Genomic DNA, 16,704 nt, shown 5'->3' with positions numbered 1-16,704 from the left:
CTTAACTCCCAAGTGTGTTGTTCTCTACAGGTTTGGCTGAGGTCTCAATAGGGAAGAAACAGGATACTGTAGAGGAGTGGGTGGGTGTTGGTGCCACCCCATCCTTTAGCTCTGCCTTCTACCCCCTGCATGGCCAGGCAGCACCTCCTAGCTCCCTGCACTGCAGCTGACCCACTGCTGACCCCTGGGGATGGAATCCTGTGGCCCTTGGTGGCCTCTTGTGGTTCAGGCCCTGGGGGGAGGAGGGGGTAGTGTGAGACCCAGAGATCTACTGGGTTGGGTCAGCTATAGCCATCCGAAAGCATCTGGTCAGCCTTTGAGAATGATTTAACCAATACCTGTTCAACTACATACACTACTAAGCCCTGGAATAGAAACCAAGAACAGCCCATCTTATTACCAGCATAAATTATCAAATTAACATGTACCATTTTGGCTCAGTCGATTAAGCAACTGCCTTTGGCTCAGGTCAGGATCCCGGGGTCCTGGGATAGAGCCCCGCATTGGGCTCCCCCTGCTCGCTCTGTGGGGAGCCTGCTTCTCCCTCTCCCTGCCTGTGCTCTCAAATAAAATCTTAAAAAAAAAAGTTCTATGTCAAACTTTGTATTTCAATTAAAAAAAAAAGCCACTCTCCATCCTTGTGGAAAGACAAATCACAACAATCATTTGTGGCAAGAATAAGCACAAGTGTGACATGTTTGGGGATCAGTGAGGTCTGAGATGGAAAGCAGCAGGCGGCATGAGGTACCTCCTGAAACTGCACCGGGAATGCAAGTTTGAGCACGGGAGAGATCAGTATTGCTGGAGCAGGTAAGGACCAGACAAGACACAGATCTTACGTGCTGTGTAAAGGATCATGGTCTTGACCTTATGGGAAATGGAAAGCCAAAGAATTTCCATTTTCCAAGATCCTAAACATAACCTAATACTAGGCTTTGATCAAAGAGCAAGTAACTCACATTTATTAATGCAGCCTACAGCAGTTCCTCTGGTAAGTTTCAAGAAAGCTACTAAATTTCATTTTAGACCCCAGATTTTACCATTTTTCTCCTAAGGAAATTTTGCAGCAATTTACCTACAGAGAACAAACTGATGGCTACCAGAGGGGAGGTAGACAGGGGAAGGGTAAAGTGATGGAGATTAAGGAGTGTACTGGTCATGATGAGCACCAAGTGATGTATGGAATGGTTTAACCACTATGTTGTACACCCATCTCCCAGCAATTATCAAGCTACAACCCTTCTCCACTGTTTCTAACTAATCACTTATACTTTGTGCCTTGAAATAAACCTCAAGGTCAAAATCTATTCACTTACTGACAGTCAGTACAAAGAGCATTTAGGCAATCTTTTATAGCTGAACACCCTTGCTCTTAAACAAGTTTCTCTCCTGAGTCTTAATTTTCCAGGTGTACACTTCCATTAATGCCTATCTACTCAATCACCCAGTGCCTTACCTGCTGTCATAAACAGAATTACAACACGAATTGTGAACCTTTACTCACATCCCAGAGCAGGGAGCAACTGGAAGGTACAGGGAGATGGATCCCAGGGAGATGGATCCCAGAACGTACATTACCATGGTTTCCCAACATGATTCCTGCTCTAAGTGTAGTGAGTTTTTAAAGCCCTCTATACAGGGATACCATGCATTTATTCCAGATTATCTATTTTGTTTATTCCATGAAAAGGAGAATAACTATGAATCCCATTTACTCTAGAGAATTCCTAAAATGGTAAGGCATACACTGCATCTCTGCAGTAAGGAAAATAAGACACAAAACATATTTTTGGCTTATGAAAATTTATTGTCATGTTTTCACCATCAAAACTTATGATCTTGGTCTTTCCTTCTTGCCTTTGTATAAGGCCAAAAGAGAGACATTGGCTACTTTGACAACCTTAAAGCGAACTCCAGGAATGTCACCGACAGCGTGACCTTTGCGACCAAATCCAGCAACCAGAACCTCATCATTTTCCTGGAATAAAATCAACAGTTTACTTCTGGTGTCATTGGTAATCACTAAAAATACCCATTCGTCGTACAAAAAACTAGGAACAACCATCTCAGGAACAGAAACAAGACACACTTACCTCAATAAAATTCAAACAACCATCATTGGGTACAAAGGCTGTGATTTTTTTGCCATTCTTGATCAGCTGGACCCTGACACACTTCCTGATGGCAGAATTTGGCTGCTTGGCTTCAACTCCTCTAAAACATAAATGTCACAACACAGTGAGCTGCCTTTCTGAGAAGGGATACCTTTTAGTTTGTTAGGCATACAATTTATTAGAAATTATACTGTCTCAACCTTTTTAATCTAGTCCTAAACTGGCAAACTCATGTTACCAACTTTCAAACACTGCTACAGAAAGACCTAGAATTTACCTCACCGCTTCTTTAAATGTATTTGAGGTACCATAGTAAAATAAACCTTGAAGGAGAAAACAGTGGTCTTTCACTTACACTTTTTCCAGCACAATTCCTTTTGCATGGGAAGCGCCTCCAAAAGGGTTGGCCTTCAGGGCTGTGCCCAAATGGGCTTTCTTGTACTGTTTATCATGCCACTTCTGATCTCGTCGGTGGCTGCGGAGCTTCCTGGCAGTACGGAGACCGCGACACTTGCCTAAAAATAAAATCTCATTAGTTCCCCCGTGAACACCCCAGTCATATTCCACATCTTCTAAGACCCTAGCCTCACCTGGACTACAAACCGATAGGCTTTCATCACACCTTAGCACATGGTCCAAACCTCCAAGTTTCCCTCGAACCAACAATGACGTGGACACAAGCGCTCCATTCGGTGCATGTTCCCAAAGGAATGAGCCCCCTCATCAACGCTCCGGGGCAGCACCGGCCACCCGACGTCCCTGATAAGGCGAGCTCCGCGGCCTCTGCGCCACATGGGCCCCTTCCGCACCAGGCCATGTGCCTGCTACAGGGGCGCTTCCTTGGCCTTCCCCATCGGGACTCCCGGTGGCGTCCTCCTCACCACTCTGTTCCTATCCGCCCGTCCGTCCCTGAGCCCCCGAATTCGGCTTGCGGTCCCCTCAGCCCGACCCCGAACAGCTCACCCATCCTGCCGGCGCCACGGGCCTGAGCAAAAGAGAGAAGCAGAGCAGGAAGGAGCCACAAGCCCCTGCGAACAAGCTCCGCCCAGCCAAGGACCCATGCAGCTGTCTGCGCAGCGCCTGGTCCGAAGCTGGCGCCCCTTGTTTGAAAACGACAAGTTTGCAACACTTTCCAGAATCTGCGTCTTATTTAGTTTGTGTGAAATCCAGTGGTACCGAACTTGCATTGTTGTTTATTTCCTTTTATGTCAATGCTAGAGACAGAAGGAAAGTGGACTACCAATCCCAGAACTCTTTGCATGAGACTCCATCGAGGCGCCCGCGCTGTTGGCAAACCCACCGGGGCGGGGCTTAGTCGGAGCGAAGAGAGGTGACTTGTTCTGTGGGGGGTGGAGAGGAGGGTAGAGAGTGGTGCACTTTAAAAAAAATTACTGAAGGGATATGTTGTAGTAATTGGAGATATACCAAGCTTTTAAAACCGAAGCTGCCATTTATGGGTGGTTGTGCGACCTTGGGCGATTCATTTAACTTTTTAAACTGAGGTTTCTCCTGTAGAATGAAATAGATTTGAGAAATTTCTGGCATGTTGGGTCATTATACGACTATTTTTTAAAATGTTTTCTTCGTGCCAGGCATTGTTCTAGGCTCTGAGGATACAGTAATTAAGAAGAGTAAAGAGGTCTGTTTTTATATTCTAGGTGCGAGAAGGCAGGGAAAAAAAAATGTAAGTGTATTTAAAAATAAACAGGAAAGTTTTAAATACTGATAAGGGTTATAGAGAATATAAAATTGGTTAGGTGGCAGTGACTTGGGGATGGGGATGGCTACTCTGGAATAGGGTGGTTTTAGAAGCCATCTCTGTGGAGATTATATTTGAGCTGAGATCCTAAAGAGAGGGAGCCATTTAGACAAGTATATGGGGTAGAGCTTTCAGAAGAAGGAGTCTCAGTAAGTAGAATGGGCTGGCACTTTTCCAGAACTGAAGGATCAGGGAAGGGGGGAGCTCAGTGAGTGAATAGGTGTGGCACTAGATGAGGTCTGTTTCTGCACGGGAAACATGGAGCCTGTAGATCACAGTAAAGGCTTTACTTTTTATATGGTTGAGGGCCATTGGAAAGTTTTGAGCAGGGAAGTAACAAGATAGGATTTTTATTTTTATAGGATCCCTCTGGCTGTTGTGAGGAGAATAAGAGATGAATCTGTGCGGCCAGTTGAGGGTGTTAACAATACTCCAGTTGAGATATATAATGATGGCTTTGACTATCAGGTGGAAAAAAAGTGGTTGGATAAGATAAATGGTTGAGCCAGTAGGATTTGCTGAGGACTGTAGGATGTGAGATTGGAGTTACGGTTTTCAACCTGAGCAATTGGGTGACTTGTGGTGTTATTTATTGAGTGTGATATACTGGGAGAGGACCAGATTTAGAAGGGGAAATTAAGAGTTCTGTTATGGATGTGTATGTAAGTTTGGGTTACATCCAGGTAGGGATGGGAAGTAGGTAGTTGGGTATAGGCATATGGAGCTCAGGGGAGTCATCAGTGAATAGACAGTATTGAAAGCCATGGCCCTAAGTAAGATCACTTAGGGGATGACTGTAGGTAGAAGAGAGAAAGGTTGGAGACCGAAGCCCTGGGAAAAACTTAGTGATGCAGAAGAGAGAGGCAGGTGAAGCAAAATAGACTGAGGATTAGCCAATGCTGTACTCTAATCAAGGCCAAGTGAAGAAATAGAAGTGAGCAATTGTGAAAAGGGGGTAAGATGAGGACTGAGAATTGTCTTGCATTTGGCAATGCAGAGGATATTGGTGACTTTGTCAAGTGGGGATCCATGCAATGGCAGAGATGTAAGCCTTATTGGATTGGAGCCAAGAGAATATGGGGAAGAAGGAAGTGTAGACAGCAATTATAGACATACTTTTGGAAGGAAATTTTCTATAATCTGCAGAAAAAAGAGGTTCTATCAGGAGGAGGATGTGGAGTCAGGATGAGTTTGTTTAAGATGGCGGATTTTATGACATTTTTGTAGGGGATTGTTCCAGTAGAGAAGAAAAAATGGATAGTTCATTAGGGAAAGGGGATAATTGCATAAACAGGTGCTTGAGGAGACTAGAGGGGTGCCCAAGTGGAGGAACTGATCTTAGGAATAATAACAGTTTATCTGTAGTAATAGAGAAGGAAGAGTCTGGGGTACAACTGCAAGTAAATTGGAAGACTTGTTGTTGGGGAGATGTGGAACTTCCCTTTTGATTGCTCTTTAATGAATTCAGCAAGGTCATCAGCACAGAGCAAGAGTAGGGAAAAGATGTTGGAAGAGAGAGGATAAGGTGTGGAATCATCTAGAATAACACTATTTTTAAATTTTTTTTTAGAATAACACTATTTAAATAGTATTATTTAATACTCACTATGTGCCACATACTGTTTAGGTGCCTTACATTTATTAACTCATTTAATTCTTATAACACTAAAAGGTGAATATTTTTATTATCCCCGTTTTACTGAGGGATAGTGCCTTAGTCCATTCAGCTACTCTAACAAAATACTGTAGACTGGGTGGTATATAAATAACAGAAATTTATTTCTTGCCGTTCTGGAGATTGGGAAGTCCAAGATCAAGGTGCTGGCAGATTTGGTGTCTGGTGAGAGCTTACTTCTTGGTTCATAGACAGCTGTCTTTGCTATAACCTTAAATAGTAGAAGGGCCACGGCAGCTCTTTGGGGGTTCTATTTTATTTGTTCGCTTCTTTGTTTTTTCCATTTTATTGAGATATAACTGACATACTGGGGTCTTTTTATAAGGGCCCTAATCCCATTCATGAGGACTGCACTCTTCTGACTTAGTCATCTCCCAAAGGCCCCATCTACTAATAACATCCCTGGGGAACAGGTTTCAATATATGAGTTTTACCTCCTAATCTAGAAGTGTGGGAGGATAGTTTGACAAGACAATATAGGAATGTTGAACAGTTCTGAGGGCCCATTTGACACTGTAGTTAGAAAGTTGTATCAGTCAGCATGATTTTGTGTATTCTTCAGATTCATTCAATGTAATGACTTAGTAGGTGGAGAGTTGGTTTTAACAGGGCTGGCGGTGGAATCTAGTCCGGTGAATGTGATGGAGGAAGGACAAGGGAGTTGAGAGTGATTGCAAGGAAAGGGTTACAGTGAACCATGAGATTGAAGCTAGAGGAGTAAACAGCTGGGAATAGTCAGAACACTTCTGAAGACCTGGCCTTACCAGATAGGAGAAATTTCTATGAAGCTAAGTAAGATAGTTTTAGTACAGAAGTAGGTAAATTGACCAATGAATAGAATAGAGAGGCCAGCAAGAGACTCATGAATGTAGAATATTATTAAATAACAGAATTAGATGTCGGATCATGTATAAAGGGAGGACTGATGGAGCTGCACAAAATCTGGTTACTCAAAGTAAACTGGATCACCATGTCAGGCTAGGAACAAAATCAACTCCAGACAGATTGAGGACCTACATGTCAACAACAAAAATTTTAATTTCTTGATAGAAAGCAAAGATGAATATCTTCATGAACTTGGGAAAGGAAGATACTTCTGAATGGGATAAGGAGAAATGAATTACTGAATTACCTACAGTAAGGGACAAGGAAGGACTCGGCTGTATTGCTTAGGGACAGACTTCAGAATAACTATGACACTATCGTGTTTTCTGGGAGGTATTTTTTAAAGATAATTTTAGAGAGAGAGAGGCAGGGGGATAGGGAGAGACAATCTTAAGCAGGCTCCACGCTCAGTGTGGAGCCTGACACAGGACTTGATCTCACAACCCTGACATCATTACCTGAGCCAAAATCAAGAGTTGGATGCTTAACCGACTGACTGAGCCACCCAGGTGCCCCTCTTCTGAGTTTTAATAATTGCTTCATAAAGCTGTTCAGACTTTCTGTTACGCACTTTATTCTGAATGTGATGAATATATGAATGGTTATATATGTTGTTGGGAATTGAATTCAATTTCATTAGGAAATGTAATACTATTCAAGTTATTTATTCTTGAGTGAGTTTTGGTAATGTGTACCTTTCAAGGAAAGTGTCCATTTTGTCTAAGTTGTCAAATGTATGGCCATAAAGTTATTTGTAATATTCCTTTATAATCCTTTTAATATCTGTAGATTCATAGTGATGTCTCATCTTCCATTCCTGATACCGGTAAGTTGTGTCTTCCCTCTTTTTCTTGGTCTGCTAGAAATTTATTAATCTTGTTGATCTGTTCAAAGAACCAGCTTTTGCTTTAACTGATTTTCTCTATTTCTCTATTTTCAATTTTACTGATTTCTGATCTTTTGTGTATTATATACTTTCTTCTGCTTGTTTTGGATTTAAATTTGCTCTTCTTTTTCCAGGTTTTCAAAGTGAAAGCTTAGGCCATTGATCTGAGACTTTTGTTCTTTTCTGTATATTTAATGGTATAAATATCTAAGCACTGCTTGAGCTGCATGCCATGAGTTTTGGTATGTTATATTCTATTTTTTTTTTTTTGTAGATTTTATTCATTCATTTGAAAAAGAGAGAGAGAGCCTGAGCAGGAGGAGGGGCAGAGGGAGAGGGACAAGCAGACTCCCTGCTGAGCAGGGAGCCTAGCACACGTCTGATCCAGGACTCTCTGAGATCATGACCTCAGCCGTAGTCAAATGCTTAACCAACTGAGCTACCCAGGCACCCCTGTTATATTCTAATCTGAATTTGATTCAAAACATTTACTAACTTCCCCTTTGAACAGTGGATTATTTAAAATTGTGTTTCTTAATTTCCAAATATTTGGGGACTTTCCAAATATCTGTGTTGTTCATTTCTTTTTCTTTCTTTCTTTCTTTTTTTTTTTTTTTAAAGATTTTATTTATTAGACAGAGAGAGAGATAATGAGAGCAGGAACACAAGCAGGGGGAGTGGGAGAGGGAGAAGCAGGCTTCCCGTGGAGCAGGGAGCCCGGTGCGGGGCTCGATCCCAGGATCCTGGGATCATGATCTGAGCCGAAGGCAGATGCTTAATGACTGAGTCACCCAGGTGCCCCTGTGTTGTTTATTTCTAGTTTAATTCCATTATGATCTAAGAACAGACATTTTCTTTTACTTTAAAAAATTTTTGTTGAGGTTTGCTTTATAGCCCAGAATATAGTCACGCATGGTGAATGTTCCATGTACGCTTGAAAAGAAAATATTTTCTGCTGATATTGGGAAGAATGTTTTATAAGTGTTAATTAGCCCATAGTGGTTGATAGTGCAGTTCAGGTCTTCTGCGTCCTGTATTCAAGATGATAATAGTGATGAGAGGTGGGAGTGGGGATCATAGTTGGATGTTGGGTTATGGTTTATTTTAGGTAGTGAGTTTAATTATTATATTATTATAAAAACAAGTAACAAATGAGGCGTAAACTGATGGTCAGAGTGTGTTATGAATGAAGGATTTTGATTACTATGGCTAAGAAAAGGAAAAAAAAAAGGATTTCATTTTTGTTTTTGGAGTTTTGAGTTTTTCATTTCCTGATAAAGCATTTATTACTTAATTTGAAGCCTGAAAAGAGAAGGGATTTTCTTTGACCTTGGGCCTAAATTTCTTAAAAGGGCCCTAACCAAGAATCGGGTTTAGGAATTAGAGGGAAAAAAAGAAGGCTGCCATGACTGAAGCATAGCAAGTCAGCAGGAGACTAGAGGGAGGTGAAGTTAGAGACTTGGACAGGGCCAGCTCAAGTCCAACTTGCAGGCCAGGATAAGGGGTTTGCACTTTATTCTGAATGTGATGAGAAGCCGGCCACTGAAGGGCATCAAGTAAGAGAGTGACAAGATCTGATCTACATTTTTTTAAGAAGATTTGTGTATTTATTTTAAGGAGAGAGGGAGCATGTGTGCATGGTCAGGGAGCAGGGGGAGGGGCAGAGGGACAGGGAGAGAGTGGGAGAGAAGCAGACTCCCCACTGAGCGGGAGCCCAACGCAGGGCTTGATCTCACAACCTTGAGTTCGTGACCTGAGCCAAAATCAAGAGTCACACGCTTAACTGACTGAGCCACTGATCTACATTTTTAAATATCATGGTGCCTGCCATGAAAGGGCACTCTGAAGGGGCAAGAGAAGACTTGGTTTATCCAAAGAGGGGACCAACTCAATAGCACCGGTCATTGGAGATGAAGAGATGTCGTAAAATTCCCAGTATAATTTGGACATCGATCATGATGGAAAGAGCAAAATCACTGACATCACCAGCACCACCGTCTGTAATAGGGTTTTGAGAGCTATTTAGGTGCCAGGCATAGGACTTCGCATGCCTAATTTTTTTTCGTCCTCAAAACAGCACCTGTGTGGTAGGTGCTATTATTAGTCCTGTCTTACAGAGAGGAAGTTGAAACTTAAAGAAGTTAACTTCCTTAACCAGAGCATGTTTGGTCATTTCCAGATTAGTTATAAAAGCAAAATCTTGATTTTTAAGGAATTTAGAAAAAACTTTAATGAATGTTAAGTAAATAAGGCACAAAATTAATGAAAATAATTTTCTAGCCAGCAAAGTATCAGGAAAAGTAAAGGATACAGTTCTTAAGATTGCAGTATTCTTATTATAAGTTGCAACATGACATCTATAGTTTGTCAGAGGTATATGAAAACTGATAGACACTTTGTTATGAAAGAATTGTGTTTGGTAATTCTTGAGGTGTTGGGGAAGTAGGGACAAGAAGGAGAACAAGTGTTTCCCTTTTCTAGTATTTCTTTCTGAGTAGAAGGAGTTAAATTAGTGTAACTCCTTATTTCTCTGCCAGTTTACCCATTCTGTGCCAGCTATGGATGACATCTGTGGTAAATTAGGAAAAATAGTCTAGGTATGTTCAGCTCTTTTTTCCTTTTTGAGACCCAGCCTCCCCATGGAGTATACCTTTCCTGTTTCTTCTGGGGTAGGCCTCTCTTCCTTCTTGAGAGCCCACTGCTGCCAAACCAAACCATGGTTTGGTTACAGGCCATTTTGTTTCTGCACTAAGCTTTGTCTGCCTTCTTGGCCTTTCACAGTAATGAGGGTGGTATTTTGGTCTCTACTTGTCTTACCCCTTGTTTTATTTTTCAGTTGGTTTAGCACTCAGGTGGGGCGGGGAGGTATTATTATTTGACTTATCTCAGAGTCCCCCATCCCCCTAACTAAGAAAAAAGATTGGTCTTCATAAATTAGATCAGTTGATGAGATTTACGTCAAGGATGATGCTGATTCTTTGTACCATATGAAAGAGAAGTTAGCTTTTTGGCGAGAGCAGCCAAGGGTTTTAACAATGTTGACAATTTATATTGGAGCATTTAGAATAGTTAGAAATGACTCCAAGTGTTTTAACTATAAAAATTGAGGTATTAGTTGCTATGGAAATGTGACAAGTTGAAACAACAGCTTTAAGTGAGAAAGAAGAAGCAGTAAGAATAAGACCGATGATTCCATGCTCTGTAAAACTACTAGTGATGAATGTTGAGTGCTTCATTTTACCTGATTAAATTATTAAACACAGTTTTTCCCTTATCCAAAATGAATGAGATTTCTTATCCTCTCATTGTAGCTACTTCTGGTGCAGTGAATATTTCTTCTCATATCTATTCCAGGGGGGAACTAAAGAAATATGTGTGTATTACCATATAAACGTAACAATATTCAAGCCCGGTCTTTAAAATCTTTTTATTATAATTAAACCTCTGTGTAGGATCTAGGGGGGATTGACAACACTGTTCTTTGATGCCCTTTGTGAAGTTCCTGGAAGGGAGTTATCATTTTAATATGCATATTGAAAGTTATTCTCCAGGTATTCTCTAACTTGGCTGAGAACCAAACAAACGAAAATAGGCTTTTATTTCAGCAGGGACCTTTGAGTTGTAAGAAATAATAAGAGGTAATTTTACTCACTAGGAACAGAAAGATAATTTCTTTCACTCAGTATAATATTAGGTTTAAAATCTCATTCCCTGGAGAGATTTAAAGAATCCAGTATATGGGCCAGATCTGTGCTCTCTGAGGACCAACTGCTCTTCAGTGATGGGGAGTGGCCAGGGGTCAGTCTTTCAGCTTTTGCATTCCGTGGTAAAATGAAATTTCACTAGGACTATTTCTAGAGTATTTAAATGTGATAATGTATAAGTTATTGTAATATAAATATAAAAACTCCTATAAAAGTAAATGTGCATTTTTATATCACTAAAACGTTATTTCTTAAAGGACTTTAAATAAGGTAAAACAGGATTTCCCCCCCTTAAAATAAAAGAAAAAAAGAACGAGAGAAAAAGGAGTGAGGAACTAGAGGAAGAGAGGAAGAAAAGAAATGAGGGGTTCTGGGTTTATATAGGTACAAAAAGGACAGGAGTAATTTTTCCACCGATTTAACACTGTTGGTTCTAGCAGTCATTACTGATTATTAAGATAACCCAAATGAATAAATCTGTATCCATTTCATAGATATGGTCATTTTTCATTTTTAAAGTAATGTTTATTCAATTTATTTAAACTAAAACAAAAACAGAAAAACCCAGTTTACCCATTTTTCCTATCCTCCACTACCCTGTGCCCCTGGTAACCACCAGTCTGTTCTCTGTATCTATGAGCTTGGTTGTTTTGTTTTGTTTTTTACATTCCACATACAAGAGAGATTATATGGCATTTGTCTTTCTCTAACTTATTTCACTTCGCTTAATGCCCTTGAGGTCCATCCCTGTTGCTGCAAATGGAAAGATTTCATTCTTTTTTATGGCTGAATAGTATTCCATTGTGTATAATATTCCATATAAATATACCATAATTTCTTTATCCATTTATTCATCATAGTTAAACACCTCCCAACAACAAATATGTAGAAACATACATAGACGTGTGTGTTAAATTAGTTGCCTGCCCCTCAGGTCAAGGTTTTAATATAAGCAGGTGAGCTTTCTTTACTATAAGTCTGGATGTGATCAGCTGCCTCTGAGCTGAGCCGTGGAGTGAGTCCATCTGAGTGAAAGAGCCCTTCAAGGGCCATTTCTTAGATCACTACTGTCTTGTGGGTTTTGAACATGAACCCCATTGGTTTTCAAATGATGTTTTGGGAGTTCATCTCTCAAGTACATGTCTTAAAGGTTGAGGTGTCCAGTATGGAATTCAAACTCTTTACTACTCAGGGAGCAGCTCTGGGTTTGAGTTCCCCCCGGGTTTGGGTTGCCACACCTGGGGTGGTGTCCCAGCCTCTCCTACACACTTTGATTTGGTTTTCTTCTTTGCCTGATGTGTAATCATCACTCAGCCAGGCTTTAGGTTTTTTTTTAAATAGGAACTTGTTCCATATGTAGTGGTAGACTCAGCATGTCTGTGGGAGGAAATGAGTTGAAGATCTTAGAACATAACCATCTTAAAACCAGAACCCCACTATGAGTATCATTTTTCATAGTATGGAATGCTCATTTGCCAATGAGTATTTTAAATTTAGTCAGATAGGTTTTTTAAGTTAAAATTTCCAATGATATTAAAATTTCCAGACTTATGTTAACTATTTAGAAGACAACATCTTGGATTTGTAGCAGGTAGTTATATACAATGCTCTCTTTGAAACTAAGTGTGCTTATTAATTTTTGTCCAAAGAATCTGTTTTGCACTTATTATAAATGATGGCCTGAACTGTAGGACAACATCAAAATAGCACATATTCTCAATATGAGTTTTACTTTAGTGAATTAAAACTCGGTCTCTGGTGAGGTGGGGACCTGCATGTTCCTAATGAGCATTTTTGAGCATGTTGGAGGCCTTTTCTTCCTTAGGACCCAAGTCTGGTAGGTTCTCCCTAATACTTAAACCTCCTTTCCTAGTCCATGCCTCTAATTATCACACTAAATTTGGTAGTTAGTAAACCCTTATAATAAAGTTTCTTTTGCACTGTAACTAACAGAAACCCATTTCAGGCTGTGTTAAGAACAAAAGGCAAGTTACTGGAAGGACACTGGGATAAGTCATAGACTTCGGTAGCAAGAGATACATACTGACCTCATGAGAGAGTAGAATCAGGAATTGGAAAGCTGCTTCAAACTCTTCGAAAGAGTTCATTATGTCTCATTTCTTATCTCTTCATCTATTATATAACTGCCTCCCTCTACCCCTCAGCTATTGCTTGGAGTGGAGGTATGGCCAATATCAGTGGAGGTCACCGGATTGCTATGTGAAACATTCCAGGTGTTTACCCCAGCAGTTATGTGCTCACATTTCTGTACATCACTGGGCTAGGAGCCTCATGGGGGTGAAGCCTAGGTCTTTTTCATCTTGTATTCCTGGCATGTAGCATACAGCAATGAATATTTGTCTAATGAACAAATTTATGAAAGAGCAGGACTCTTGTCTCAGCTTAGCTTGAGAACCAAGAACATAAATATATGCCACTAATTTGGTATATTATTTGTGTTCCAAGAAGTCAAAGGGGAATCAAAAGTAAGAAAAATTAACATTTAAATCAAAAGCACTTATTTCATTTACTAACCTGATTCTAATCAACTCGGAAGTTGATTTGATGAAAATTAGGAGAAATCATGGCAGCAATCAGGCTCTGAACCTAATAAAGCGCCTGTATTAGTCTGGATTCTCCAGAGAAAACCAAATATATATATATCCATGCATGTGTATATGAAATTAATCCTAAATAATCCTATATTAATTCTATATATGATTTATTATAGGAGTTGGCTCATGCAGTTATGAAGGCTGAGAAATTCCAGTATCTGTTGTCAGCAAGCTGGAGACCCAGGAGAGCCAATGGTATAGTTACAGTCTTAGTGAGTCTGAAGGCAGGAGAAGACTGAATTCCCTGCTTCAAGACAGGTAGAGAAAGTGAAGTCTCCCTTACTCCACTTTTTTATTCTATTCAGACCTTCAATGGATTGGATGAGGCACACTCATATTGGGGAAGGTGATATGCTTTACTCAGTGTACTGATACAAATACTAATCTCATTTAGGAACACTGTCAGAGACACAGCCAGAATAATGTTTAACCAAATACCTAGGCACCTTGTGTCCCAGTCAAGTTGACATATATTATCCATCACAGAGTCGCACCCCCTATAAGAGGCAAGAAGTACATAGGCTGGTATTTTGCTAATGAACTGATGTAACTTGGATTTTGTATATTTGCATTTTCAAGCTATGGAATTTGATGAAATACGTGAATTAGTTGATTTTCTAGTTACGTTTGCCTAAATACTCAGGCCCTGGGAGTCACGACCATGTGGCATGAAGTAAGAATTAATTATGTGACATTTTTGATAGGCTTATTCATTACCCTGTACATTTTATTGAGCATCATCTAGGACCAGCAGTAGCTAAGGCTCTAGGTGTATCAGTTAGTTAGATGCAGTCCCTGCTGTCTTGGAGCAGGCCTTCCAGTGAAGAAACACACTGTAGATAGGTAACAAGAAAATAAATGTCTCATACAAAGGTGATATATGTTATGATGAGGGTGAACAGAATGCAGGGAGAGTTAGAAGGGTATGAGGTGATCTCTACAGATGGAACAATATGTACAGTTACTGAGGTGCAAAAAAGTTGGCATGTGGAAGGTATTGAGAAAAATCGAAGCCAGTGTGCTGGAACATGGTACGGAGAAGGGTTGCATAAAATGAAGCAAGAGAGACCAGCAAGAGCCAGATCATGCAGGTCTTTGAAGGAGGTGGATGGATTTGGATTTTGAATCAGTGTGCTAAGACCATTGTGATTGATATGAACATTTGACTACTGTGATTTTTGGTCTGAGAGCATTTGGATGATTAGAGATTGTGGCCTGGCAAATGCTAGTTGTTCTTTCAGGCAAATATTATAATTAAGTCAGAGACATTTTTTTTTTTCCTTATGATAATACAGTTCTATATGATCACATATGATATTGGGAAGATAAATCTGTGATACTCAGATTTTCAGGTCACAGTAATATATCATAAATCAGAAAATGAAGCAAACACAAGGTATTTTCAGTTGAAAAGAAGGCAGCATGGATGTACAATCTCCTGTTCTCTCATGAAAACTGTTGGGATATTTTCCACGCCCCTCTGCATTTTCTGCATATCTTATGCGTGAGTCACTAACTGTTTTTTTGTTTTGGAATATCTTTAGGATGCATGTATAGTGAACGGCCTTGAAAGGTAGAAATAGTGTCTCCCTCTTACAAAGGGCAGGTTTACTTACAGCCTTGGAAACTCAGGGTTTCTGTCCTGAAATGAAACCCACTGTGTGTACAAGCATCCATGTGGGCCCAGCTGTATTGCTCTATGAGCAAGGGAAATTGACGCAATATACTGATGCTCATGCTACTTGCTTCTGTGTGAGTAATGGAGTTCTTTGTGTCTGACCCGGAGTCTGTGTCTTCTGCCAGCATCCGTGAAACTGCCAGCTACCTTCTTAGCTTATCAGTTAGTTAAATGTCATACCCTTCACAGTTCTGGACAGGGACCCTTCAGCCATCTGAGCAGGGAAGTGTAATGCCAGGCAGGTGATATCCTAGCACTTTACAGCCTGCAAGTTATCACATTAACATTTTTGTCACTGCTTTTCTCTAAAGTCACAAGATGAGCTATTCTCTGACAACCACATCTTAAGTGTGACTTCTGTTTTAAAATACATCTGTGAAACTTACTAGCTACTAATTATTTTACCTTAAATATTCTTTTTTTTAAAGATTTTATTTATTTATTAGAGAGAAAGCACAAGCAGGGGGAGCGGCAGGCAGAGGGAGAAGCAAGCTCCCGCTGAGCAGGGAGCCTGATGCGGGACTCGATCCCAGGACGCTGGGATCATGACCTGAGCTGAAGGCAGACGCTTAACTATCTGAGTCACCCAGGTGCCCCTACCTTAACTATTCTTAACAAGTGGAAGAAAATGTCAACAACAGAAAGATTGCTATGTTGAAATTTTAGGATGATCAAGTCATAGAATATATTAAAATGAAATTGAAAGTGATTTAAAATTAAAAATTTTGTATACGTTTGTGTGCCTGAAAATATAACTGAAGCATATTTCCGTGGAAGGATTGTTACATGATAAGCACTAAGGAGCTTACACTCTGGTTTGTGTTAACAGAATCATTATTATTGCAGTGCGTGTCTTCACGGGCTTGGTTTCTTACCTTCCCCTGACCAGAAATTTGAGGAGCAATCGATCAGACACGGCTGCCGCTGCCATGGGAGACTATGAGGTATTGCTCTGGCAGCTGGAGGAAATATTTTATATTTGTACTGTCCAGTGCAGTGGCCCCTAGCCATGGGTGGTTACTGACCACTTGAGATTTTGGTTAGTTCGAATTGAGATGTACATAAATGTAAATTATATACCATATTTCAGACTTAGAGCAGAAAAAGAAAGTAAAATATCTCATTAATAATTATGTTTGAAATAATATTTAAATATGTTAGGTTAAAGAAAAAAATATTAAAACTAATTTCACCTGTTGGCTTGTACTTCTTTCAGTGTGGCTACTAGAAAATTTTAAATTATATACATAGCTCTCAGTATATTTCTGTTGAACAATGCTATTCTAAATCCTTGCTACTCACAGGACATTCGGCAGGCAAGCAGCATCAGCATCATGTGGAAGCCTGTGAGAAACAGAGAAGCTCTCGCCCCACCCCAGACCTACTGG

General features: G+C 40.2%; 2 protein-coding genes across 7 annotated transcripts in view; one reads left to right on the top strand and one right to left on the bottom strand.

Moving 5' to 3' along the window:
- Positions 1-1,786: 1,786 nt before the first annotated feature.
- RPS23 (ribosomal protein S23) lies at positions 1,787-3,212 on the bottom strand. The gene is made up of 4 exons (XM_006736008.3): positions 3,078-3,212; positions 2,470-2,629; positions 2,094-2,214; positions 1,787-1,978 (listed from the first exon to the last, which is right to left on the bottom strand). Exons 1-4 carry the CDS (start codon positions 3,079-3,081, stop codon positions 1,832-1,834), a joined length of 432 nt encoding a protein of 143 aa, XP_006736071.1. The 5' UTR covers positions 3,082-3,212; the 3' UTR covers positions 1,787-1,831.
- Positions 3,213-3,252: 40 nt separating this feature from the next.
- Positions 3,253-16,704, top strand: part of LOC102743079 (V-type proton ATPase subunit S1-like protein) — a 44,486-nt gene continuing 31,034 nt past the window's right edge. For 2 of the 6 annotated variants that reach the window (XM_081826625.1, XM_081826624.1), the window contains exons 1-2: positions 3,258-3,444; positions 7,223-7,259. Coding sequence is in view for 3 of the 6 variants with exons in the window: in XM_081826622.1 (XP_081682748.1) it covers positions 16,246-16,260 (15 nt within the window). In the remaining 3 variants the exon portion in view is untranslated. Of the gene's footprint in view, positions 3,445-7,222; positions 7,260-7,971; positions 16,261-16,704 lie in introns of those variants that run through there. The other 4 variants (XM_081826622.1, XM_081826621.1, XM_081826623.1 and 1 more) reach the window with 4 other exon arrangements.

The sequence above is a fragment of the Leptonychotes weddellii genome, chromosome 7 (assembly GCF_054177405.1).
Source record: "Leptonychotes weddellii isolate Sample4059 chromosome 7, ASM5417740v2, whole genome shotgun sequence".
NCBI lineage: Eukaryota > Metazoa > Chordata > Mammalia > Carnivora > Phocidae > Leptonychotes > Leptonychotes weddellii.
Note: the sequence above shows the minus strand (reverse complement) of the source record. Positions and strands in the feature narration are given on the sequence as shown.